Source organism: Prunus avium, chromosome 3 (assembly GCF_965620075.1).
Source record: "Prunus avium chromosome 3, drPruAviu1.hap1.1, whole genome shotgun sequence".
In the NCBI taxonomy this organism is placed as follows: Eukaryota; Viridiplantae; Streptophyta; class Magnoliopsida; order Rosales; family Rosaceae; genus Prunus; species Prunus avium.
The window spans coordinates 5572081-5596938 of record NC_142286.1 but is presented as its reverse complement, the minus strand read 5'-3'; the positions used below and the strand labels follow the sequence as shown (position 1 = coordinate 5596938).

The 24858-nt window shown below is 34.9% G+C and overlaps 1 protein-coding gene across 8 annotated transcripts; it reads left to right on the top strand.

Annotated features, from left to right (window-relative positions):
• The first annotated feature begins 1798 nt into the window (after positions 1-1798).
• On the top strand, positions 1799-24330 carry LOC110760712 (uncharacterized). 8 transcript variants are annotated; one of them, XR_015834342.1, is made up of 12 exons: positions 1800-2217; positions 2507-2576; positions 2952-3222; positions 3329-3440; positions 3584-3677; positions 4196-4302; positions 4398-4551; positions 4646-4789; positions 4914-4988; positions 5583-5698; positions 22388-22783; positions 24019-24322. XR_015834342.1 is itself a non-coding variant. In XM_088249914.1 (10 exons), exons 7-10 carry the CDS (start codon positions 4697-4699, stop codon positions 22635-22637), a joined length of 534 nt encoding a protein of 177 aa, XP_088106040.1. In that variant the 5' UTR covers positions 1802-2217; positions 2507-2576; positions 2952-3222; positions 3329-3440; positions 3584-3677; positions 4398-4551; positions 4646-4696; the 3' UTR covers positions 22638-23258. The 8 variants fall into 8 exon arrangements, 4 of the variants coding, with proteins under 4 accessions (XP_088106040.1, XP_088106041.1, XP_088106042.1 ...); XR_015834344.1 differs by lacking the exon at positions 4196-4302 and having other exon boundaries at positions 1799-2217; positions 4398-4531; positions 4684-4789; positions 24019-24330; XR_015834343.1 differs by lacking the exon at positions 4196-4302 and having other exon boundaries at positions 1799-2217; positions 4684-4789; positions 24019-24329.
• The last annotated feature ends 528 nt before the right edge of the window (positions 24331-24858 follow it).

Sequence of the window (24858 nt, the reverse complement as noted above, 5' to 3'; positions counted from 1 at the left end):
CATTTCAGATTTTATAAAACAAGTGTTGTATGCATTAGCCATACTTAATTCAGATTTTCAGCTTCCTTAGGCCTATATATAGTGAGGTTTCCCAAGCTTGTAAACACACCCCAAGGGGGGGAGCTCTCAAACACTTCTCTAGAGCTCCCCTCCCTTCTCTCCCTCAAGTTCTCTTAGTTTTCCTTTCTAGTTCTCAATTCTAGCTTTCTTTAATGTTTTCTTAGTTGTAATTTATTTTTCTTGTAATGTACATTCTTTCTTAAGTATTCAAGTTTAATTAGTTTCCAAGTTTCAATTATGGTTTTTGTTCTTATTCATTATGCTTATAAGTTAATATGCTAGTTTGAATGATTGATCACCATTTAGGCTTGCATGTTAGCTATCTTGGTTTGAATTAAGAGTATACACCATGCTTTAATTCGAATTGAACTATGAATAGGAAGAGTATGTATGGACATTCGACAACAGGGATTAGATACATACTTGGTTGTTTAAAATGTTCTTCTATGCTTAATGGGTTCCTAATGCTTAATTTTAGGTTAGACAACAAATGATCAAATTAGGGAATTAGGAACACAAGGTTATGACCACACACCATGGCTTAATCATACTTTAGCTAGAATCAATCCATTAATCTAAATTGAACTTGGGAACTTATTTGCTTGAGTTACTTTCTTATTTTCTTCCTTCTTTCATGTTCTTTGTTTTTGTTTTTGTTTTGTGTAGGAAAACTGAATTGGATCATTCAATCACCAATCCCTGTGGAATCGACCTCGCACTTACATACGCTAAACTACAAACGGATCGTGCACTTGCGAGTATCACAAGTTGAGGATGCAGCTGAATCCATTTTGGTGCAGCTAAATCTACACAACATTGACCTTACCTTTGCTCTTGACTTTCCGTACCTTGCCTTATCCTATTTTTTAGGGTTTGGTTGCATTTGCCTTTGCTTGGGTTTGGTTTGCCTTGCCCTTGCCTTTGTCGTGCCTTACCTTATCTTTAAGGTTTTGTTGCCCTATCTGGGCTTTCTTTGCCATGCCTTGCCACCTTGCCTTTGCTTGGCCTTTATTTGCCTTACCTTGCCTTACCCTTTCTTTTTAGGGTTTGGTTTTACCTTGACGTGCCTTTCCCTATTTTAGGGTTTGGTTGTGTCCTTTGCCGTGTTCACAGGGTTTCTGTGTCCTTGCCGTGTTCACAGGGTTTCTGTGTCCTTTACCTTACCTTTGCTGTGTTCACAGGTTTTCTGTGTCCTTGCCGTGTTCACAGGGTTTCTGTGTCCTTACTGTGTTCTTTGCTTTGCCTTTGCCTTGTTCGCATGGTTTATGTGATCTACCGACCAACCGGCTGCACTTGGATTTGGTGTTGCCACCGACAGACCGAAATGATTAACTTCAATGTGGCCTTTGCTCCACGTGTGGCCCACCATGTAGTGGTCCCACGTGAGGGGGCATGTTGAAGTGGATCGACATTTTATTAAGAAGAAGCTTGATGCAGACATATTAATGAAGGAAGTCTCTTGTTATAGCTTTCCACAACTCTCTTGGCAAGTTGGGCATTGGTGATATCTATGCATCAACTTGAGGGGGAGTGTTAATTATGTAGTCAATTAATGTGTTAATTATGTAGTCAATTAATGTGTTAATTATGTAGTCAATTAATGTTTGGCACCTACAATATTTGGGGGGCTTGACTAGGTTGGTTGCCTAACTTGGTTGGTTGCCTAACTTGGGGGGCTTGACTAATGTCTTAGGAATTTGTATATATATGTGTTGATTGTAAGTAATGAAACATAAGTGAAAATCAGAAAATATTCTACAACTCTCATTCTCTCTACACTTTCCACTCTCTACTCTCAATATTCTCTATGTTTTAGCAAATCCAAATAATCCATCACTCCGCGGCTTCAATCCTATCCAATTCATGCATATCTGACCCGAAATTTGGGTTTTCTCCACGGCTCTGATCCAATTTCGAACCCTACAGGGATTCTGCTATCTTTGCAGAGGAAACTAATGCAGCACCAGCCGATGATCTTAACAGAAGAATACACAAGGTTTTGGGAATACAAACTTTGAAATGTCATCAGAAGAGAAGAAATCTTTTCTAAGCGCGGCTAATTCTATCGTTCTACGCCTTTGTCTCTTCTTCAATCTCTTTCTGGAATCCGCTAGATAAGTTTGAATTTCTTGTGCTTCTCTGCTCTCAGTTATTCAGGTGAGCTTCATTTCGATTTCTCTAACCATGTATTTCAGTTTCAATTTTGAATTCAAATTTGAGTTCGATTTTGAGTTAGGGTTTGATTTCTACTTTGATTCTGATTCTCTCCCAATTCATGCCCTAAGATCTTAGTTTCTCCCAACTCTATTTACCAAAACCAAAACTCTCTTAAACTTTTCAATTCGTCTGGGTACTCTCAAAGTTTCATTGCAGGTTCTATCTTTTTAATTTCTGATGACAATATTAATTTGAGTGATTATGCTATTATTTGATTTTGGAATTGCAGCCGTGATGGTGAGGAGGCAGGCTCTGTTCCCAGGAGACTCTGATTTCCCACAGTTGCTTCACATTTTCAGGTGTTTGTTTTATTTCCCAACTCAATTTCGCATTTCGATTTTAATTACTTTAATATTTTGTAAGCAAACCATAATATTTTAATTACTTCATAAATACTGTTCTCTCTTTCATAGATATTATAGTTTGACATTCATGATGATCTTAAAGATCTGCCTTTATAGTTTCAATGGAAGCATTTACTGCATTTGTAACATTGCTTTAAGTAATGGCTTCCACTCATCAATGGCGTCATTATGAGCGTGATAGACTTGTTGTATCAAATTCTATGTAGATTGCAGTGGTTTGGTTTCTATAACAAAGAGCCATGTAGAAGTAGAGTTGATGAATGCCAGGCTTCTTGCAAATTTTCACCATTATGCTCAAATTTTCTGCAGGCTCTGAGGTTAATAAAATATGCTGTAGGAAAGTCTGGTGCGGAGTTCAGGAGGGAAATGCAAAGAAATTCAGTGGCAGTGTGCGAGTTATTTCACTATAAGGGACAGCCGGATCCTGTGAAAGGAGATGCACGGCTTTGCGGGACACTGCTCAAGAGGCTATTTCTGCTGTCTCTTAAGAGGAAAGTAATGCAGCACCAGCCGTTGATCTTAACAGAAGAATACACAAGATTGTAGGAATACACCTGTTGCTGCAATCTATGTGTCAGAGGTATAAGAAATTATCTTTGTTGTTTTCTCAGCAACTGTCAATTGAAATTGCTTAGGCTCCATTTGATCTTCTTAAATATTTAAGCATGCTCTGTTCACTTGAGCAGATTTCACCAGCATTTGTAAGGGGAACTTTTGGGAGCTTCACACAAATTGCGACATGTCTTGGACTTATGGGATCTCTCTTTTTGGACTCCCAGCCAAGGATATAGTGGGTTGGTAAGATAAATCTCATGGGATCACAATATTCTCGAAAACTTTTTATTTCAAGTTTTCATCTATTATTTCTTATGTTACACATCTTATTTATTTTCCAACAGTTATCTAAAGCACTATTTTCTTTCAACATGATTGATGCTTAGGTGGCGGGTTTGTTTTTTGGTATCTACTGTTCCTGCTGCTGTACTTGCTGTTTGCATGGAGTTGGGTGCAGAGAGTCCTCAGTAGCTTTTCAAGGTTTTGTGCTCTCATTTCTTAATCACCAATCTTTAAAACAGTTGGTCAAGTTAGTGTCTTGTGTTCAGTTCAATATAACTTTTCCTATTTGTTGGCTTGAATTGGTTGAGATCTCTGCAGCTTTAGGGGCATTGGATTTTGATATGTAAATACTAAGTAAAAAGTTTGTTATTTACTGCTGTCTAAGGAATTAATATATTTTATATGTATGTATATATATATATATATATATGTATGTATGTATGTATGTATATTTGGTATGAATGTACCTGTTGTCTAGTATAATTCATTTGGTTATCATGTATGTCATCTCCTAATCCAGTTTGTATCTAAATCTGGAGTGATCTGATTGATAATTGCGTTTCGTAATCCAGTTCTGACTTAAAGGGTAATTCTTTTAATTTCTTCTTTTATTTTTCCTTCGCTTTCTCTATTGTTTCCAGTAGAGAGAAGGTTCATTTTCTCTTTTATCGGAAATGTTGGATGTTAGTGCTCAGAATTATATGTTGGTGCAACAGGCTTCAATCTTTCTTTCTTGTTTTTTTCTCCCATATACGCATGCCTTTTGGTGATATTATACAAGGATTATAAGAGCTGTGATAATTTGTCAAACTGCTAATTCTAGGTATGAGTCAGATATAATGCGTTTCATTCTATTTTTGACCCATTGAAGGCTATATATCAACATTGATGCTAACAGTTTTTCCTGACTTGGTTCAGAGAGGAAGAGGCACTGAAGCTGAAGCTGAATTTGAGAAACTCTTAGGAGCAGCACATGTTAAATTTGCAATAGCAGAATTGTCAAAGTCTGACAGAGGGGATGAACTTGAGGCAGTAAAGTTCTCACAGCTACTGTATGGCCGACATTTCAAAAGTATATTTTTAATTCACATTAATATATGATTTATTTAGATTTGACATATGTGCTTCCTTCTGCATGATTACCTTATCGCCTCCATATTTTGCAGTGGTTTTCATTGGGTCTACCATTTTTGCTTTACAACAGCTATCAGGCATAAATGCTGTATTCTATTTTTCTTCGACTGTCTCTAAAAGCTTTGGGGCGCCTTCAGATCTGGCAAACATATGTGTTGGGATTGCGAATCTATCTGGTATGGTTGGGTTTACTCTCAAGCATTTTATTTGTGCATCTTTTAGATTATGCTTATTTGTTTCCTCATGTATTCATTGTACTATTATTTTTATCTTTTGGTCGGTTTCTTTATGCTATTCTAGGGTCATGTTGTTGCAATGATCTTGAAGGATATGCTTGGAAGAAAGGTGCTTCTTCTTGGAAGTTTTTCTGGCATGGTAGGCTCCTAAAAACACTGACTATTTGATGCAAACTTTTGAGCTGAAATATTGGTATCAGAACTGTCAGTTATGTCTGTTGTGTGGTATCTGTCGCATTTACTCCTACTTAGGTTTTTCCTTTTTGTTTGCATTAAATAAACTAGAAAACTGATGTTATATAACCTTCTTGTTTTAGAAAAGACAGAAAACTATGTTATAATATGTAAAGATAAAATAAAGAAGAAAACAATGCTAGGTTATGGCATTGGCAGCACATTGAATAGTTTTGGAATCTTTGAAATGGGTCTTTCCCTGGGATGATTAAAAATATAAACATGAATGCATGTTGGTAAGCCATTCTTTTTTCTAGATTCAAACCTAATTCCACATGATATATATAAAAGTTTGACATGATTGAGTGAAATATCATATAATAATGCTATACACAATTTCAGCATAAACTATTCAGTTTATTAATTTAATTCATTGTGCCTGCACATTTACAGTTCCCCATGCTATCTTTACATGACTCTGAAATACTAAAGCAAATATGCATAGGAGCTGTTTTGGATTTGTAAATGTCGACTCTTTATTATCAAATGGTTTATGCAGGTTTGTCTTGATGATTTCTCTTGGAGCTGGTCCAGTGCCCAGTCTCCTCCTATCAGAAATTCTTCCTGGGCGTATCAGGGCGAAGGCAAAGTCAGTTTTGCATGGCTGTCCATTGGGTAATTGTCTTCTATAGTTCTTCCATATATGGCTTGTTTTCACCTTTTATTTTCTTGATTGTGGGAGTTGACATACCAAACTTATTTTTACGAACCTGATATCCGATAAAAGCGTTTTACTCGATGACCGTTCAATCTATGAAAGCAGTAATTTCTTATCTAGAGTGGCTCTAGTATTTTAGACATAAAATTCCTTGTCGTCTTAATTAAATCACTAGTGGTTAAAAACTTTCGAACTTTTGACCAGGATGAATTTCTAGGTATTTCAACTTAATTTTTGAAAATTTTGAAACTAATATGTCAAAAGAGAACAGGTTATGTTGTAGAATGTGAAAAATAGGGATTCTACTGAAATTCAGAACTTCTTTTTTTAAGTGAAGAAGGGATTTCATTCTTCAAATTTATTAATTTTAATGACATCTCACTAATAAATTTTGGTGCCTTCCACAGGTGATCAATTTGTTTGTTGGTCTGTTGTTTTTATCCTCGCTGTAGCAAATTGGGCCAATAGTTCTTTATACAATCTTTTGCTACGTTTTTGTTCATTGGCCCATTAACTATAGAAATTATAATGTGTTAATTTTGGTCCGAACAATTTTTATTTGTGGTTAGGTTTCAAGAAATTTCACGAGCTGTAATTACAACCCATTTAATTTTGTTATTATTACATTAATTGGTTTTTACTGTAGCGTAGGACACTTTATGTCCGAAGTGATTTACTGAAGCTTTGGACACAAATCTGTCCAAAGTGACGTACTGTAGCGTGGGGCACTGTAGCATCGGACCCTTTTGTCCGAAGTGATGGTTGACCATGCGCTAGTCAATGTTCGAGACTGGCTTCTGTCCCAAGGGCCTAGCCGCGGAAGCATCAATTGGTTCTTTTTAGACATTGAAATAGCTCTAGGGGTGGTTGGGTCTCAGTTAATTAAGCAAAAAATTGGCCCATTAACTGTAGAAATTAACCTAGTGTTAATTTCGGTCAGAAGAATTTTCATTTGTGGTTAGGTTTCAAGAAATTTCACAATGTCGTTATCATTTCATATCTAGTCTTTGAGCCAAAGAATTTGTGCAGCAGCATTTCAGTTTTGGACTATAAACATTTGATAACAAAGAGAATCATGTAATATGTAAGGATTGGAGATTCACCACATATCTATCAATCAATCTTGGCATAGATACTGGACGCATTTTCTCACATTGCTCAAATAAAAGACCACAAGCTATGAGAATGGGGTGGTATAACAAGTTACAACAAGCAGCCAATCAAGCTCGAAAATCGCAGTATAAGCATACAAAAAATAACCCACAGTTATGTAAAGAGGTGGGTGAATAAAAAAAGTTGAAAAACCCTAGCCGCTCTCCCTCTCTCCTTTGGAAAGAAAACCCAAGGTTTGCAGCTTCAGCCGCCACCCCCTTTGGGGGTGGGTGTTTCCCTTTTCCTCTCCCCCCTCCCTTCCCCTCTCTCCCGTCTCTGTCCCACCCCCCCCACTCTCCTCTTGCCCCCCCTCTCCTTTCCTTCCCTTGCTTTCCGTCCACTTCTTCCCTCCCTCTTTGAGCCTTCTTCCTCTACCTTTTCTTTTGCTTTGTCTTTGGGCCTTTATCTCATTCTCGCAGGTGGGTTTGGGTGGTTTTGTTGCTCTGCTGCTTGGCATATCCGGTAGATATTTTCTGGATCTAGCTTATCCGGGGATTGCTCTGGTATTTCGGTGGCTTAGGTGGTTTTCCCCTGTGGTTGCCGCGGTTGCTTTCGCCGGCCGTTTGTTTTTCGCTTTGTTTGTTTCTTTTGCAGATTTGCTGGAATCTTCTTCAGATCTGTGATTCGGTGACAAACAGGGTGACTAAGCGTTGCTGTGCGGATTTCTACAGCCTTTTGTGCTGCTTGTTCTTAACCCATTTTTGGTGTTATGTTTCAATCTCTTCTAGTTTTTACTTGTAAGAGGCTCTGGTGCTGGTTGCATTTGTAGTTCAGCTGCTTATGGCGTGTTGGTGTTCTATGCCTGATCTTTCTGGGCTCGCGGTCTTCCTTACCGCTATTTCTCCGGCCTTGCGCGGCCAGGATGGGGCTTGTTCCCCGCTCAATCTGGAAAACCTTATGTGGTTTCTGCTCTTCCACAACAATTGTATCAACCCTAAATGGGTATCAATTTCTGTTATTGCTATGGCCTTTACGGCTCTTGTTCTGGTCTTTACGGCCTCTGTACTGGCCTTTTTGGCTAAAGGCCTCTGTGCCTGATCAATGAATGCAATATATCGCTAAGTTTCAAAAAAAAAAAAATAACCCACAGTTGAGAGAAGAAGAGCTAAAAAAGGGATAAACTTTCTAGGGGTGACAAAAACTTTCACTTGTACATGGCTCGAGTCCGAGGAGAAAATTCTGTGGTTATGTGAAATAGAATTATGAGATGTAACCCCAATTAGTAAAAGACTCCTGATTTTGTGTTTCTATTTAAGAAACTTGCAACTTGCAAGTGCAATGCTTGCTTATTGATAGTTTTTTTTTGCAAGGGCTGAATGAATCGTTGTGCTATTTCTTTAGCTAGAAGCTAGATGTATATTTGATTCACTTCTCTTTTTAGTGCTCAGAATTATATGTTAGTGCAACAGGCTCCAATCTTTCTTTCTTGTTTTTTTTTTCCTTCTGTTTTTTCCACCATATATGCATGCCTTTTGTTGATATTTATACAAGGATTATAAGAGCGATGATAATTTGTACCCCATCCCAAAGCCATGGAATACTGAGGGGAATTGTCGGTAGCGGGACTTGAATTTAGGCCACATGTGATATTGCCTAATAACAAGTGAAGGCAAAATCATTTTTGGTCTCTCTAGTTTGCCGGATTTTCCACTTTTATCCTTGTGGTTTTAATTGTGTGAAAGGGTATTTTGGACGAAATTAGAAGAAATTTGACATAATTTGTAATGTGACCTTGAATTGCACGGGATTTAAAACTTAATAAGCGCAGAGCGTGTTGGAAGAGTTCCTAGGACTGCAACATCTTTCATATTTACAGGGAGGTTAACTTTGCTGCTGACTCTGTGGTAGTATTACTGGTGTACTTCAAGATTACAAGGATGACCTTTTAAGGCATAGATTGATTTATGTTTAGTTGTTCTCTGGGTTTAGCCCTCTTTGTAACAGAAAATCAAACACTTTCAAACTATTTATTTCTGCAAAAGATATTGTGCTCAACCCAACTCAACCCGCCATGTTAACTAGTCAACAGTTTGCAAAGTCAAGCCCAAGTTGACCAATAGCTTTGTTTTGATGGGCTAGCCCAGCATGGTTGACTGTACCAATTTTTATTTTTTAGTTGAACAAAACGTGTTTGTTTAGTGTAGTTTCATAATAGATGCTGGTAATTTGAAAGTTAAATCTTTTATTTATTTATGTTTTCATATTAACTGATACTAAATATGTAAACTGTTTCCCTAATATCACATACTCTAATACTTTTAAGCAATTATCATAAAAGGATTCCATTTTCAGGGGTTGCTTCTTTGCAGCCAAATTTTGACCCTTTCATCAAATATTAATTCAGCTAAGATTTACATTAAAAATCTTTATCAAACTAATTTGTTACTCTAATTCTAAGGTTAATCTCAATTTAGTATCCTAAACTCTCACCCTTAAGGTATGTTTGCCCGTGCACTCTCAATTTTAACAATCAAGTACCTTAATCTTTTTAATTATTTGCAATATGATTCCAGCGTTAACTTCACCATCAAACTTTTCATTAATTACCTACATGACAGGCATAGATTTCATCTATCCATATTTTTCGATGTCAATTAAAGGATATTTTAAGAAAATTGGGCGTATTTTAGGAATGTTATAAACATAGTAATTTCAGAACATAAATATAATAATTAACACAACCATTGCTCCTTACGAAAGCACTTTACGCACCCATTCCAAAACAACATTCGACCAACTCACCCATTTTCAATATACATATTGTATGCCAACGGTGCTGTGAATTTTAATTTGGGTGGGCCCCAAGACAAACTCATTGTACACCCTGCCTTCCTATGTAAAAGTTAGCTAGCCTAATTTCCCCTTTTTTTTTCGGTCAACTGCTAGCTAATTACCTCAGTCTGTACAACATTAATTTTTTCTTTTTTTGAAAAAACAAATCTTATCTGAGGGTGAAATCTAAATTCCTTTATTTTAAAGATATTATGGAGATTTGAAACCCAAGATTTGGCTGTTCAACTATTTTGGGGTCTTTTGGTTGTTTTGGGCCTTTTTGTATTTAGGATTGGGCTTTTATTTTGTTTGGTTGAATCCTTGTTTTATTTTTTTGACTTTTGTGTTGGGCTTTTATATAACACTCTATGGTAATGACATGTTCATTCATTTGACCCCCAAAAAAACAAAAAAACCAACACTATTACAATGGGTATTTCCAATTAAAAAATACTATTATTTTTTCTTTCCTTCAAGTAAACACAAATGAGCATATCTCAGGCATATATTCACTTTACCATATAATTTAAGAAAGTAATAATCAAAGAGTAGGGCAACTTGTAACTATACAATTTAAAACACCAACCATGCAATACGTTTTTGAGAGTCAATCACCTCATTAATTATATCCAAAGACTACACAACTGCCAATTTTGTCAACAAAAAAAAATTTAAAAAAAAACTAGGGGGGTGTATTCAATCAATACTTTTATAGAAAATTAAAGACTTTCACAGAATTAAAAAGTCTGAGGGTATTCAATTAAGATATTTAAAGAGTTTATCAAAGTATAGTGGTATTCAATTGTGACTTCTAAAGAGTCTTTAAAAGTTTGGTGGTATCCAAAAAATTAATAACTTTTAAAGAGTTTGTTAAGTAAATGACTTTTATATACTTTTAAGCCTAATTGTTAACACCAAAAGTCTTGCTAATTTCCTAATGACTTTAAACTCTTCAACAAAACGTTTTAAATTTTTAAAAGTTTTTTGTCTCTCTCCTATCTTCACTCTGCATCATCGTTGTCACCAAAGGCCACTCACCCACATACTCCATCTTCTTTCCTGGGTGAACTCTCTTCACTCCATAAAAATTCCCCTCAAACCAATATGGGAGTTCTCTTCAATATGTGAGACACAAAAATCTTAAAGAAAGGAAGGAGATCTGAAATCATTTCCCCACAAAGAAAAACCAAGTACCTGAACTTTTTTCCCTCCTTAGTGTTTCTCATCAAATCGAGGATAATCTATTTATTGATGTTATGTAGTTATTTTTAATTATTGACATCGACTTGCATGTGCTTTCAAATCATTCATTAATCAAGGCAATTCCATCTTTCCTCGAAAACTTTACAAACTTGTGAAAGTAAAACTCCAACATTGCCTGACCTCCCCCTGAAAAAGGTCACATTGGAAAAGAATTTTGTCATTTCTTTCACAAAATAATGTAGTATGTACTTGTGTCAGATCAGCATTTTCAGTTCCAAGTTCTGCAAGTTTCGAATCCATGTGCACCTACCGAATTTTACCTACTATGAATGAGATTCTTTTGACCTATCAATTTTTCCTCTACTACTTATATTTACTTTACTTTCTCCATTGTGTCTCACGGTCACCACACTACAACAAAATGTGGCGTTAGCGACGATTATTTTCAGCAAGGAACTACCTTTTCTCGTAGTAGCAGCCTTTCAGCTAAGAAAATGTTATTTTCTCGCAGAATGTGACCGGAATTGGTTTCGAAATTGGACCAAGCTACAGCGACAAACAATGTCGTCGTAGTAGATTTTTTAGATTTTCAGCTAAAAAATTCAAGAGTCTTGGATGGCTATGGTTATGACTATTTTTCAATATTATGATAGGGATTGAGCTCTGATATTCAGATTTTCCAGTGTTTTAAAATAAGGAGCAGAGTTTGGATTGAGGGAATGATGAGGAAGAGAGAGGGATACAGATAAAGAAGAGAAGGGAGTTGGCGTGTGGCAGTTTGAAATCAAAGAGTTTTATAATCATAAAATAATTATAAAAAGTAGATAAAACTCTATACAACTCATGATAAAAGTCATTACAAGTTTGTCACTTACCTTTATAAACTCTATAATAGTCATTAAAAATCTTTAACTCTATGAAAGTCACTCACTTAAAAAAAAAGTCATTATAAGTATGGATTGAATACACCCCTAAGAATGATAAAGTTTGACCAAAATCTCAAATACTTTGTAATCGTAAAACCCTTCTATGTTGACATACATCATCCTCACAATTTGTTTTGCTAAATATTAAGTGATGGAGTGACTGTGCATACTCCAACACTCAAAAGAAGTGAAAATGGTATTTTAAAATATGGAAAGGAAGAGAGAGATCTCTTTTTCCTTTATTTTTTTTTCCTTCAAAATGGAAAGACTAAAATACCTTTTAAAATGGATAAAAATTAGATGGTGTTAAACTTAGATGACAAATCATCAATTTTGAAAAACTAAGATGACATGAATGACTATAGGACTCATGACCTTGAGATTTATAGTGCATGTTGCTTGAAAATTCAAATTGGAAAATTGGTTTTCTTTATTTATTTATTTTTTGGTTGAACGAAGTCAGAACATCAAATAGAAACATATTTCCCAAAAAACAAAACAAGTATGTGGATCCAACATTAAGAACGGAAAGCAGAAAATCAAAACGATAAATGAATAAAACTAATAGACGAAAATCAGGCTCCCGTTAAATTTAAGCAAGGAAGATGAAGATGAAGATTAATATGAAAAATAATAAGATCTTCACCATTAGAATTTTTATCACAAAGTTAAGTACCAACGCATTCGAAAACAAAGTCTCAGCTTGCTAACTAATCCAAAAAAAGGCCCATTGAACAAAAAATAAATAAATAAAGAAAAAAAGACAAGTGGCCAAAAAAAGGCCCATCCACTCCTCTTGTGCTCGCCATTTTAGGCGCACATCAAATTCGCGCAACGTCGCGACATCGCCGATAAACTCTTCCGCTTCTTCTTCCACATTCCCTTCTATATCTTTAACAATCTCTCTTTGGAAAACCCTAATTCTCTTCGAAATCAAATCCAATTCTTCGATTTCTCAACGCAAATCCAAATAATCCAATTTCCCAGCTCAATTTTGCATTTCTATTTTAATTACTTTAATATTTTGTAAGCGAACCATAATATTTTAATTACTTCATATTCTCTCTTTCATAGATATTATAGTTTGACATTCATGATGATCTTAAAGATCTGCCTTTATAGTTTCAATGGAAGCATTTACTGCATTTGTAACATTGCTTTAAGTAATGGCTTCCACTCATCAATGGCGTCATTATGAGCGTGATAGACTTGTTGTATCGAATTCTATGCAGATTGCAGTGGTTTGGTTTCTATAACAGAGAGCCATGTAGAAGTAGAGTTGATGAATGCCAGGTTTCTTGCAAATTTTCACCATTATGCTCAAATTTCCTGCAGGCTCTGAGGTTAATAAAATATGCTGTAGGAAAGTATGGTGCGGAGTTTAGGAGGGAAATGCAAAGAAATTAAGTGGCAGTGCGCGAGTTATTTCACTATAAGGGACAGTCGGATCCTGTGAAAAGAGATGCATGCACAGCTTTGCGGGACACTGCTCAAGAGGCTATTTCTGCTGTCTCTTAAGTTGAAAGTAATGCAGCACCAGCCATTGATCTTAACAGAAGAATACACAAGGTTGTAGGAATACAAACTTTGAAATGTCATCAGAAGAAAACCCGAAATTTGGGTTTGCTCCACCGCTCCGATACAATTTCGAGTGTAACGTCAATCCGAGGGTGGACCCTATAGGGATTTCATTGGCATTCTATTGGCGATAAAAGTTGAGGCCGTTGTGGATCATTTGCGTGTTGTCTACCTGGGGGCCACTTGGGACGAAGACAAGGAAGTTTCTGAGTTTGTGTTGAAGCGTCTGGAGAATAAAAGTCAAATTTGTAAACACGAGGTATTGAAATTCTTCTTCTTTTGGGGATTTGATTTTTTATTCGATAGTATAATGTTTTATTCTGAGGTTTGATGGAATGTGTGGTAATTTTCTCCTCCGTTTTATGAGTTTGTGTGGGGAAAATAAAACAGTTTTTTTCTGGGTTTGATGGGATATTGGGAAATTCCAAGGCGTGAGGAGGCGTTGCAAGGCGGAGCGAGGCGGACAGATCTGGACACTCTGAACCGGAAGAAATTTTGAGACTCTGCAAATTGGCTGCGGCTCTGCGAGGAAGACGACTCGCGTGTTATGTGTTTTTCGGTTTATTGTAATAAAACGACGTCGTTTCGATTGAAGTGTTTAAAAAAAAACTTAAAGTGAAACGACGTCGTTTCACTTGGAGTGTTTTGAAAAATAAAAAAACGCAAGTTTCTGTTTTTTTTCCTTCCTTTTATTGTAATAAACTTAAGGCAAGGAGAATTAATATCTTCTTGCCTTTTATATCTCCAGCCGACTGTAGCTTTTCTCCTTACTCTTTTTTTTTTTTGGGTCTAAATTAATATATTATTACATGGAATTATATATATATTGTATAGTACAATCCTAATTTCTACCCTTACCAAATAATCTCCATCAATTTCAAGAATCCTCTCAGGGACGGACCTGCAGTATGTACAAACTGAGCTATAGCCCAGTCAAGTGTTTTTCTTTTCTTATTGTTAGTATACAAGACATATACTAAATAAGCTGCAGTATGAGTTGTGCGTTGTCAACTAATGTTAATTTTAAGCATAAATAATCAATTGTTGCTGACATTGTTGGTCTAAAATTGGACTTTTTAAATAAATAAAATAAAAATGATATGTCCTTAAATAAATTTATATAATATTATGATTAATTCCATAAGCCCCCCTATAAGGTTTAGCCAAACCTAAAATCTAGCACACCCCATTTTGAAATCCTGGATCCGTCCCTGAATCCTCTTCATCTTATTAAAATAAATTAATATTCAAAAGACTTACGCCTCAATGCTTCAAGGCTTACACCTCGCATAGCGCTACTAAAAACGCCTTGCCTATACGCCTCACCTTTGAAAACATTGGCTATGATAGAATACGATTCAGGCAGATTGGGGAATTTTGATCTGTTTATTAAAAGTTGCTATAAGGTTCAAATTATTGGTGTACAAGATGCAAAATAATGTTAAAATTTTGAAAATCATCCGGTACTGAAGCTTAAGGTTTCAGGGAATGTTGTTTTTAAGATGATTGTCTATACTTTGCTAATTTTTCGTTTTTGTCATGTCACACTGGGAATGGAAGATTTAAGTGGTGATTTTCAATGGAATCATTTGGTGTGCTTTGCATTTAGTAATAATGTTCATTCATCAAAGGAAGCTCTGCATTGGGTATCAAACTATATGTAAATTGCAGAGGAAAGTAATGCAGCACCAATCGATGATCTTAACAGAAGAATACACAAGGTTTTAGGAATACAAACTTCGAAATGTCATCAGAATAAAGGAAATCTTTTCTCAGCGAGGCCATTTCTATCCCTCTACGCCTTTGTCTCTCCTTCAATCTCTTTCTGGAATCAGCTAGATAAGTTTGGATTTCTTGCGCTTCTCTACTCTCAGTTATTCAGGTGAGCTTGATTTCGATTTCTCTAACCATGTATTTCAATTTCAATAACGTTAAAATTTTGAAAATCATGTGGTACAAAAACTTAAGGTTTCAGTGAATGTTATTTTTAAGATGATTATCTATACTTTGCTAACTTTTCATTTTTGTCATTTCAATGGAATCATTTGGTGCGCGTTGCATTTAGTAATAATGTTCAATCATCAATGGCATTATGAATGATAGACATTGGGTATCAAACTCTATGTAAATTGTAGTGGTTTGAATTTTAATGGAATCATTTAGTGCATTTGTAACATTTGTTTAAGGACTTGCTTCCACTCTCATCAATGGCCTGATTATGAGAGTGATATAGTTGTTGTATCAAATTCTAGGTAGATTGAAGTGGTTTGGTTTCTATAATAGAGAGCCATGTAGAAGTATGAATTGATGAATGTCAGGTTTGTTGGAAAATTTTCACAATTAAGATGCCAGGTTTGTTGGAAAATTTTTATTGGGCTTTGGTCCAGTCTAATGGGCCGTACACCCACCTTTTGCTCCTAAAATGTTTTAATGTTGTTTTGAGTGGTTTGTTAACACCCAATTTTCGTCTATGGACACCCATGTTTTTTCGGGTGCTCTATTCTGTTTTGTTCTTTCTTCTCTCTGGGTGCTCTATTCTGTTTTGCTCTTTCTTCATGCTTCGATCGATTAAATATGATGTTGTTGTTGTTTATGTTATGTTGCTTCTTCGTTATGTGTTTATGTTTGCTTATTCGTTCTATAGTTTCAAAAAGAAGCGAGAATTTATATTTTGAGTGATATGTTAAAGCATAATCGATTACAAATAATAAACTTAAAGATTAACATGCAATATTAAAACAGGATGCTGCCATCGCACCAAACGAAAACAAGCTAATCGCGACAGCCGTCAAAATAGCTACAATAGTCATCGTTTTTCAATTCTCTATGAAATGGACAGACTCACTGAATTTCTAAAACATCTCAGGGACTTAGAACTCAAAGCCTGGTTGAATTTCTCAATTGCCTCAAGTAACTCATAACTCAAAGTTTTCCAAATTTTGTTCATTTATTTCCCTTCAATATCTCTCTTTTTCCTTTATCTTTGTTCTTTCCGTTCATGTTGTGGTTTACATATTTTTAATTTCTTGCTTGGTACGAAGAAATCAGTAGAGAGCATATAGTAGGGATAATGAGGTTTTTTGTTCTCTCTAGGTACTTTATTCTGTTTTGTTCGTTCTTCATGCTTCGACCTATTAAATATGATGATGTTGTTATTTATGTTATGTTGTTTCTTCGTTATGTGTTTATGTTTGCTTCTTCGTTCTGTGGTTTTGGAAAGAATCAATTATATTTTAAGAGTGATGTGATGATTGCATATTCATCTTTAAGTTTATTGTTTGTAATCGACATATAAGTACCTCTGTTAAACCACAGACTGATATGTCGATTACAAACAATAAACTTAAAGATCAATATGCAATATTAAAACAGGATGCTGCCGTCACATCGAACGATAACAAGCTAATCGCGACAACCCCTAAAACAGCTACAATAGTCGTCGTTTTTCAATTCTCTATGAATTGGATAGACAGACTGAATTTCTCAAACATCTCAGGGACGTTAGAACTCAAAGCCTGGTTGAATTTCTCAACCGTCTCAAGTAACTCATAACTCAAAATTTTCCAAAGTTTGTTCATTTCTTTCACTTCAATCTCTCTTTTTTTCCTTTATCTATTTTCTTTCTGTTTATTTTGTGGCTTATATGTTTGTAATTTCCTGCTTGGTAAGAAGCAAGCAGTTGGGGAGCACATAGTAGGGATAATTGGAGTTTTTTCTTCTCTTTGGGTGCTCTATTATGTTTTGTTCTTTCTTCATGCTTCGATCGATTAAATATGATGTTGTTGTTGTTTATATTCTGTTGCTTATTCGTTATGTGTTTATGTTTGCTTCTTCATTTTGTGGTTTCGGAAAGAAGCGAGAATTTATATTTTGAGTTATGTGATGATTGCATGATAATCTTTAAGTTTATTATTTGTAATAGATATATAAGTACCTATGTTAAAGCATAATCGATTACAAATAGTAAACCTAAAGATTAACATGCAATATTAAAACAGGATGCTACCGTCACACCAAACGACAACAAGCTAATTGCGACAGCCCTCAAAATAGCTACAATAGTCGTCATTTTTCAATTTTCTATGAATTGGACAAACTGACTGAATTTCTAAAACATCTCAGGGACGTCAGAACTCAAAGCTTGGTTGAATTTCTCAACCGCCTCAAGTAACACATAACTCAAAATTTTCCAAATTTTGTTCATTTATTTCCTTTCAATCCCTTTCTTTTTCCTTTATCTTTGTTCTTTCGGTTCATTTTGTGGTTTATATATTTTTAATTTCTAGTTAGGTAAGGAGCAAGCCGTAGGGAGTACATAGTAGGGATAATTGGGGTTTTTTCTTCTCTCTGGGTGCTCTGTTCTATTTTGTTATTTCTTCATGCTTCGATCGATTAAATATATAATGTTGTTTATGTTATGTTGCTTCTTCGTTCTGTGGTTTCGGAAAGAAATGAGAATTTATACTTTGAGTGATGTAATGATTGCATGATAATCTTTAAGTTTAATATTTGTAATCGACATATAAGTACCTATGTTAGAGCACAACCGATTACAAATAATAAACTTAAAGATTAACATGCAATATTAAAACAGGACGCTGCCGTTACACCGAACGACAATAAGCTAATCGCGACAGCCCTCAAAATAGCTACAATAGTCGTCGTTTTTCAATTCTCTATGAATTGGATAGACTGACTGAATTTCTCAAACATCTTAGGGACGTTAGAACTCAAAGCTTGGTTGAATTTCTCAACTGCCTCAAGTAATACATAACTCAAAATTTTCCAAATTTTGTTCATTTATTTCCTTTCAATCCATTTCTTTTCCCTTTATCTTTGTTCTTTCGGTTCATTTTGTGGTTTATATATTTTTAATTTCTTGCTAGGTAAGGAGCAAGCCGTAGGGAGCACATAGTAGGGATAATTGGGGTTTTTTTCTTCTCTTTGGGTGCTCTGTTCTGTTTTTTTTCTTTCCTCATGCTTCGATCGATTAAATATATAATGTTGTTTTTTATGTTATGTTGCTTCTTCGTTATGTGTTTATGTTTGGTTCTTCGTTCTGTGGTTTCGGAAAGAAACGGGAATTTATACTTTGAGTGATGTGATGATTGCATGATAATCTTTAAGTTTATTATTTGTAATCGACATATAAGTACCTATGTTAGAGCATAATCGATTACAAATAAGAAACTTAAAGATTAACATGCAATATTAAAACAGGACGCTGCCGTTACACCGAACGACAACAAGCTAATCGCAACAGCCCTCAAAATAGCTACAATAGTCGTCGTTTTTCAATTCTCTATGAATTGGATAGACTGACTGAATTTATCAAACATCTCAGGGACGTTAGAACACAAAGCTTAGTTGAATTTCTCAACCGCCTCAAGTAACACATAACTCAAAATTTTCCAAATTTTGTTTATTTATTTCCTTTCAATCCCTTTCTCTTTCCTCTATCTTTGTTCTTTCGGTTCATTTTGTGGTTTATATATTTTTAATTTCTTGCTAGGTAAGTAGCAAGCCGTAGGGAGCACATAGTAGGGATAATTGAGGTTTTTTTTTCTTCGTTTTTTTTTCTTCTCTCTGGGTGCTCTGTTCTGTTTTGTTCTTTCTTCATGCTTCGATCGATTAAATATACAATATTGCTGTTTATGTTATGTTGCTTCTTCGTTATGTGTTTATGTTTGCTTCTTTGTTCTGTGGTTTCGGAAAGAAGCGAGAATTTATACTTTGAGTGATGTGATGATTGCATGATAATGTTTAAGTTTATTATTTGTAATCGACATATAAGTACCTATGTTAGAGCATAATCGATTACAAATAATAAACTTAAAGATTAACATGCAATATTAAAACAGGACGCTGCCGTTACACTGAACGACAACAAGCTAATCACGACAACCACTGAAACAACTACAATAGTCGTCGTTTTTCAATTCTCTACGAATTGGACAGACAGACAGAATTTCTCAACCGCCTCAAGTAACTCATAACTCAAAGTTTTTCAAATTTTGTTCATTTATTTCCCTTCAATCTCTCTCTTTTTCCTTTATCTTTGTTTTTTCGGTTCATTTTGTGGTTTATATATTTTTAATTTCTTGTTTGATAAGTAGCAAGCCGTAGGGAGGACATAGTAGGGATAATTGGGGTTTTTTTCTTCTCTCTGGGTGCTCTGTTCTATTTTGTTCTTTCTTCATGCTTCGATCAATTAAATATATAATGTTGCTGTTTATGTTATGTTGCTTCTTCGTTCTGTGGTTTCGGAAAGAAGCGAGAATTTATACTTCGAGTGATGTGATGATTGCATGATAATCTTTAAGTTTATTATTTGTAATCGTAATCGACATATAAGTACCTATGTTAGAGAATAATCGATTACAAATAATAAACTTAAAGATTAACATGCAATATTAAAACAGGACGCTGCCGTTACACCGAACGACAACAAGCTAATCACGACAACCCCTGAAAAAACTACAATAGTCGTCGTTTTTCAATTCTCTACGAATTGGATAGACAGACAGAATTTCTCAACCGCCTCAAGTAACTCATAACTCAAAGTTTTTCAAATTTTGTTCATTTATTTCCCTTCAATCTCTCTCTTTTTCCTTTATCTTTGTTTTTCGGTTCATTTTGTGGTTTATATATTTTTAATTTCTTGTTTGGTAAGTAGCAAGCCGTAGGGAGGACATAGTAGGGATAATTGGGGTTTTTTTCTTCTCTCTGGGTGCTCTGTTCTGTTTTGTTCTTTCTTCATGCTTCGATCGATGAAATATATAATGTTGTTGTTTATGTTATATTGCTTTTTCGTTATGTGTTTATGTTTGCTTCTTCATTCTGTGGTTTCGGAAAGAAGCGAGAATTTATACTTTGAGTGATGTGATGATTGCATGATAATCTTTAAGTTTATTATTTGTAATCGACATATAAGTACCTATGTTAAAGCATAATCGATTACAAATAATAAACTTAAAGATTAACTTGCAATCATCACATCACTCGAAGTATAAATTCTCGCTTCTTTCCTAAACCACAGAACGAAGAAGCAACATAACATAAACAGCAACATTATATATTTAATTGATCGAAGCATGAAGAAAGAAGCGATGAAATATATAATGTTGTTGTTATTTATGTTATGTTGCTTCTTCGTTATTTGTTTATGTTTGCTTCTTCGTTCTGTGGTTTCGGAAAGAAGCGATAATTTATACTTTGAGTGATGTGATGATTGCATGATAATCTTTAAGTTTATTATTTGTAATCGACATATAAGTACCTATGTTAGAACATAATTGATTACAAATATTAAACTTAAAGATTAACATGCAATATTAAAACAGGACGCTGCCGTTACATCGAACGACAACAAGCTAATCGTGACAACCCTTAAAACAGCTACAATAGTCGTCGTTTTTCAATTCTCTATGAATTGGATAGATAGACTGAATTTCTCAAACATCTCAGGGACGTTAGAACTCGCGTGGTTGAATTTCTCAACCGCCTCAAGTAACTCATAACTCAAAGTTTTCCAAATTTTGTTCATTTATTTCCCTTCAATCTCTCTCTTTTTCCTTTATCTTTGTTCTTTCCATTCATTTTGTGGTTTACATATTTTTAATTTCTTGTATGGTATGAAGCAAGCTATAGGAAGCACATAGTAGGGATAATTGGGGTTTTTTCTTCTCTCTGGGTGCTCTGTTCTGTTTTGTTCTTTCTTCATGCTTCGATCGATTAAATATGATGTTGCTGTTGTTTATGTTATGTTGCTTCTTCGTTATGTGTTTACATTTGCTTCTTCATTCTGTGGTTTCGGAAAGAAGCGAGAATTTATATTTTGGGTAATGTGATGATTGCATAATAATCTTTAAGTTTATTATTTGAAATCGACATATAAGTACCTATATTAAAGCATAATCGACATGTAAGGGGTACTTTTGGGAGCTTCACACAAATTGCGATATGTCTTGGACTTATGTGATCTCTCTTTATTAGACTCCTAGCCATGGATATAGTCGGTTAGTAAGATAAATCTCATGAGATCATTTTGTGGTTTATATATTTTTAATTTCTTGCTTGGTAAGGAGCAAGCCATAGGGAGCACATAGTATGGATAATTGGGGTTTTTTCTTCTCTCTGGGTGCTCTATTCAGTTTTGTTATTTCTTCATGCTTCGGTCGATTAAATATGATGTTGTTGTTGTTTATGTTATGTTATTTTTTCGTTATGTGTTTATGTTTGCTTCTTCGTTATGTGGTTTCGGAAAGAAGCGAGAATTTATATTTTAAAAGTGATGTGATGTTTGCATGTTAATCTTTGTGTTTATTATTTGTAATCGACATATAAGTACCTTTGTTACGACTGTCTTGCCTTGTTTAATTTGCTCTTATCACGTATGCATGTCCTTTGGTATGTTTCCTTTACTATCTCTCTTTTATTTGGTTTATTTTTTATGTTTTGAATTCTTAAAGTTCATGTTTTGATTTTGTTTTGTTTTTTTACTTTTTTTTAATGCTCTTGATGTTCATGTTTTGATTTTTTGAAGTTCATGTTTTGACTTGTTTCAATGCTCTTGAAGTTTATGTTTTCAATTCTTAAAGTTCATGTTTTGATTTCTTGAAGTTCATGTTTTGATTTTTTGAAATTCATTTTTGAATTCTTGGTGTTCATGTTTTTATTTTTTGAAGTTCATGTTTTGATTTCTTAAAGTTCATGCTTTGAATTTTTGAAGTTCATATTTTGACTTGTTTCAATGCTCTTTGAAGTTCCTGGTTTGAATTCTTGAAGTTCATGTTTTGGTTTTTTGAAGTTCATGTTTTGACTTGTTTCAATGCTGTTGAAGTTAATGTTTTGAATTCTTGAAGTTCATGTTATGAATTCTTAAAGTTGATGTCTTGATTTTTTGAAGTTCATGTTTTGACTTGTTTCAATGCTCTTGAAGTTCATGTTTTGAAATCTTGAAGTTCATGTTTTGAATTCTTGAAGTTCATGTTTTGAATTGTTGCAATGTTGCAGAAGCTCTAACGTCCTACAGTGGGTGCCTCCTCAAGGGACTACTCCAGGGCTACTTGGCTTGCCACCGCTACAGCTCTCGCTATCGTTGCCGCAGCCGCAGCCACAATTGTTCCCCCTTCGAGGAGCCCAAGCAGTCATGGAGCGGAAGGGGCTGCTTGGCTTGCTCTCGCTGCCGCAGCCACAGCCTCTGTTCACTTGCAGTATGTGCTTTAGCAATATTAAAACAGGACGCTGCTGTCATACCAAATGACAACAAGCTAATCGCGACAGCCTCCAAAACAGCTACAATAGTCGTCGTTTTTCAATTCTCTATGAATTGGATAGATTGACTTAATTTCTCAAAAATCTCAGGGACATCAGAACTCAAAGTCTGGTTGAATTTCTCAACTGCCTCAGGTAACTCCGAACTCAAAGTTTTCCAAACTTTGTTAATTTCTTTTCCTTCAATCTCTCTATCTCTCTCTCCTTTATCTTTGTTCTTCCCGTTCATTTTGTGATTTATGTATTTTTAATTTCTTGCTTGGTAAGGAGAAAGTAGTAGGGAGCACGTAGTACAGATAATTGGGGTTTTTTGTTCTCTCTTGGCGCTCTGTTCTGTTTTGTTCTTTCTTTATACTTCGTTCTATTAAATATGATGATGTTGTTGTTTATGTTATGTTGCTTCTTCGTTTTTTGTTTATATTTGCTTCTTCGTTCTGTGATTTCGGAAAGAAGCGAGAATTTATATTTTAAGAGTGATGTGATGATTGCATGTTAATCTTTAAGTTTATTATTTGTAATCGACATATAAGTACCTCTGTTACAGCTATCTTGCCTTGCTTAATTTTCTCTGATCACATATGCATGTCCTCTGATATGTTTCCTTTACTATATCTCGTATTTGGAGTTCGTGTTTTGAATTCTTGAAGTTCATGTTTTAAAGTTCATGTCTTGATTTTTTGAAGTTCATGTTTTGACTTGTTTCAATGCTCTTGAAATTCATGTTTTGAATTCTTGAAGTTTATGTTTTGATTTCTTAAAATTCATGTTTTTAATTCTTGAACTTCATGTTTTTGAATTCTTGAAGTTCATGTTTTGATTTCTTAAAGTTCATGCTTTGAATTCTCGAAGTTCATGTCTTGTATTTTTTGAAGTTCATGTTTTGACTTGTTGCAATGCTCTTGAAGTTCTTGTTTTGATCTCTTATTTGATTTTTTTTCTTTTCTTATCATGAGCTAATATTTTTCAAAAAATGTTTGACTTATGTTTTTTTCCCCTAAAAGTTAATAACTTTTAATTTCTAATGTCCTACAAATTATATATGCCCATGTATATCTATGGTCGATGATTATTCCTCTCTCGGTCACAATTGTTTTAAAAATTCAATGTCAAAAAGTGCATTCACCACCCATCACCCAATTGTACTAATGATCATTCTGCCCTCGGCACTAGCATGCCTTTGCTTGTGGATTGTTTTGGTTCTTGCTTTAAATGACATACTCAACCATCAATCCGGTCCAAAAGCCTTGTAGTTGAGGTTTATAACCTACGGCTGAGGATTGTTCCTCTCTCGGCCACAATTGCTCGAAAAAAAGTCTATCAAAAAGCGGATTCACCACCCATCACCCAATTTTCTTTCTTTTTTCCTACAGAGGAAAGACGAACTTTTTTTAGAGAAGGGTGGGTGACTGTCAAAAGCATTATGTCAGGCCTCCAAGATGGTGGAAAGAATTTCATCTCAAGATGGACGCAGACTTATAGTCTTCAATTTGTTGAAACTTCCTCCAGCGTTGTACTGAAATGCTGGATTTGGAATCAAAATTTTGTTACTCTTCTTTGAGCCAGCAATTTGTATATTGTATTTCAAGGGATATATATAATGCCATAGTCTGACTGAAGTTGTATTAATTTATGCCGAGCCGTCCTTAGCTTGGGGTGGTTATCATTATCAGTAAAGAATTTTGTATATATAATTTAAATTTCCATTATAATAGGGTGGAAAATGTGAAATATGCATCATATCCCAATCTCATCATTGAGTTTGCAAAATGATGCATGCCTCTGCTATTTTCAATGTCAAGATTGTCTCCAATTTCACAGGGTATGTATATCATTGGCAGGAAAAATGTAAGGGGTAATGTTGTTGTTTAATTATGTTAACTCGCAAGTGTACAAGCCAATCAGTAGTATAGAAAGACAAGAACGAACGAGGTCGTACCCACGAGGACTGAGAAGTTAAAATTAGTTATGTACTTAGATTACCAAATTCAAGAAGTTAGGAAGTTAAGTCTAAAACAGAATTTAAAGCAAGAGTGAGTTTGAAAACAAATGCAGCAAGATTAAAATGAACTTTGAAGTGAGAATGCTTGTGATTATAGAAAGAAATGAACAAACTGAAATTGCAAAGGAAAGCAAGTAAACAAAAGTAACAAAGAGTGGTTTTGAAGGTTAAAACACAGGTTTGGAGACTAGGGCATTCGATTCACCATAAC

What these genes read in the sequence shown, in the direction of transcription:
- LOC110760712 (XM_088249914.1), top strand. Translation starts at nt 4,697, where the DNA reads ATGCTGTATTCTATTTTTCTTCGACTGTCTCTAAAAGCTTTGGGGCGC. An exon ending in TTGGAAGTTTTTCTGGCATG is followed by an intron (nt 4,989 to 5,582) that starts GTAGGCTCCTAA and finishes TGGTTTATGCAG; the next exon opens with GTTTGTCTTGATGATTTCTC. An exon ending in TTTGCATGGCTGTCCATTGG is followed by an intron (nt 5,699 to 22,387) that starts GTAATTGTCTTC and finishes GCAATGTTGCAG; the next exon opens with AAGCTCTAACGTCCTACAGT.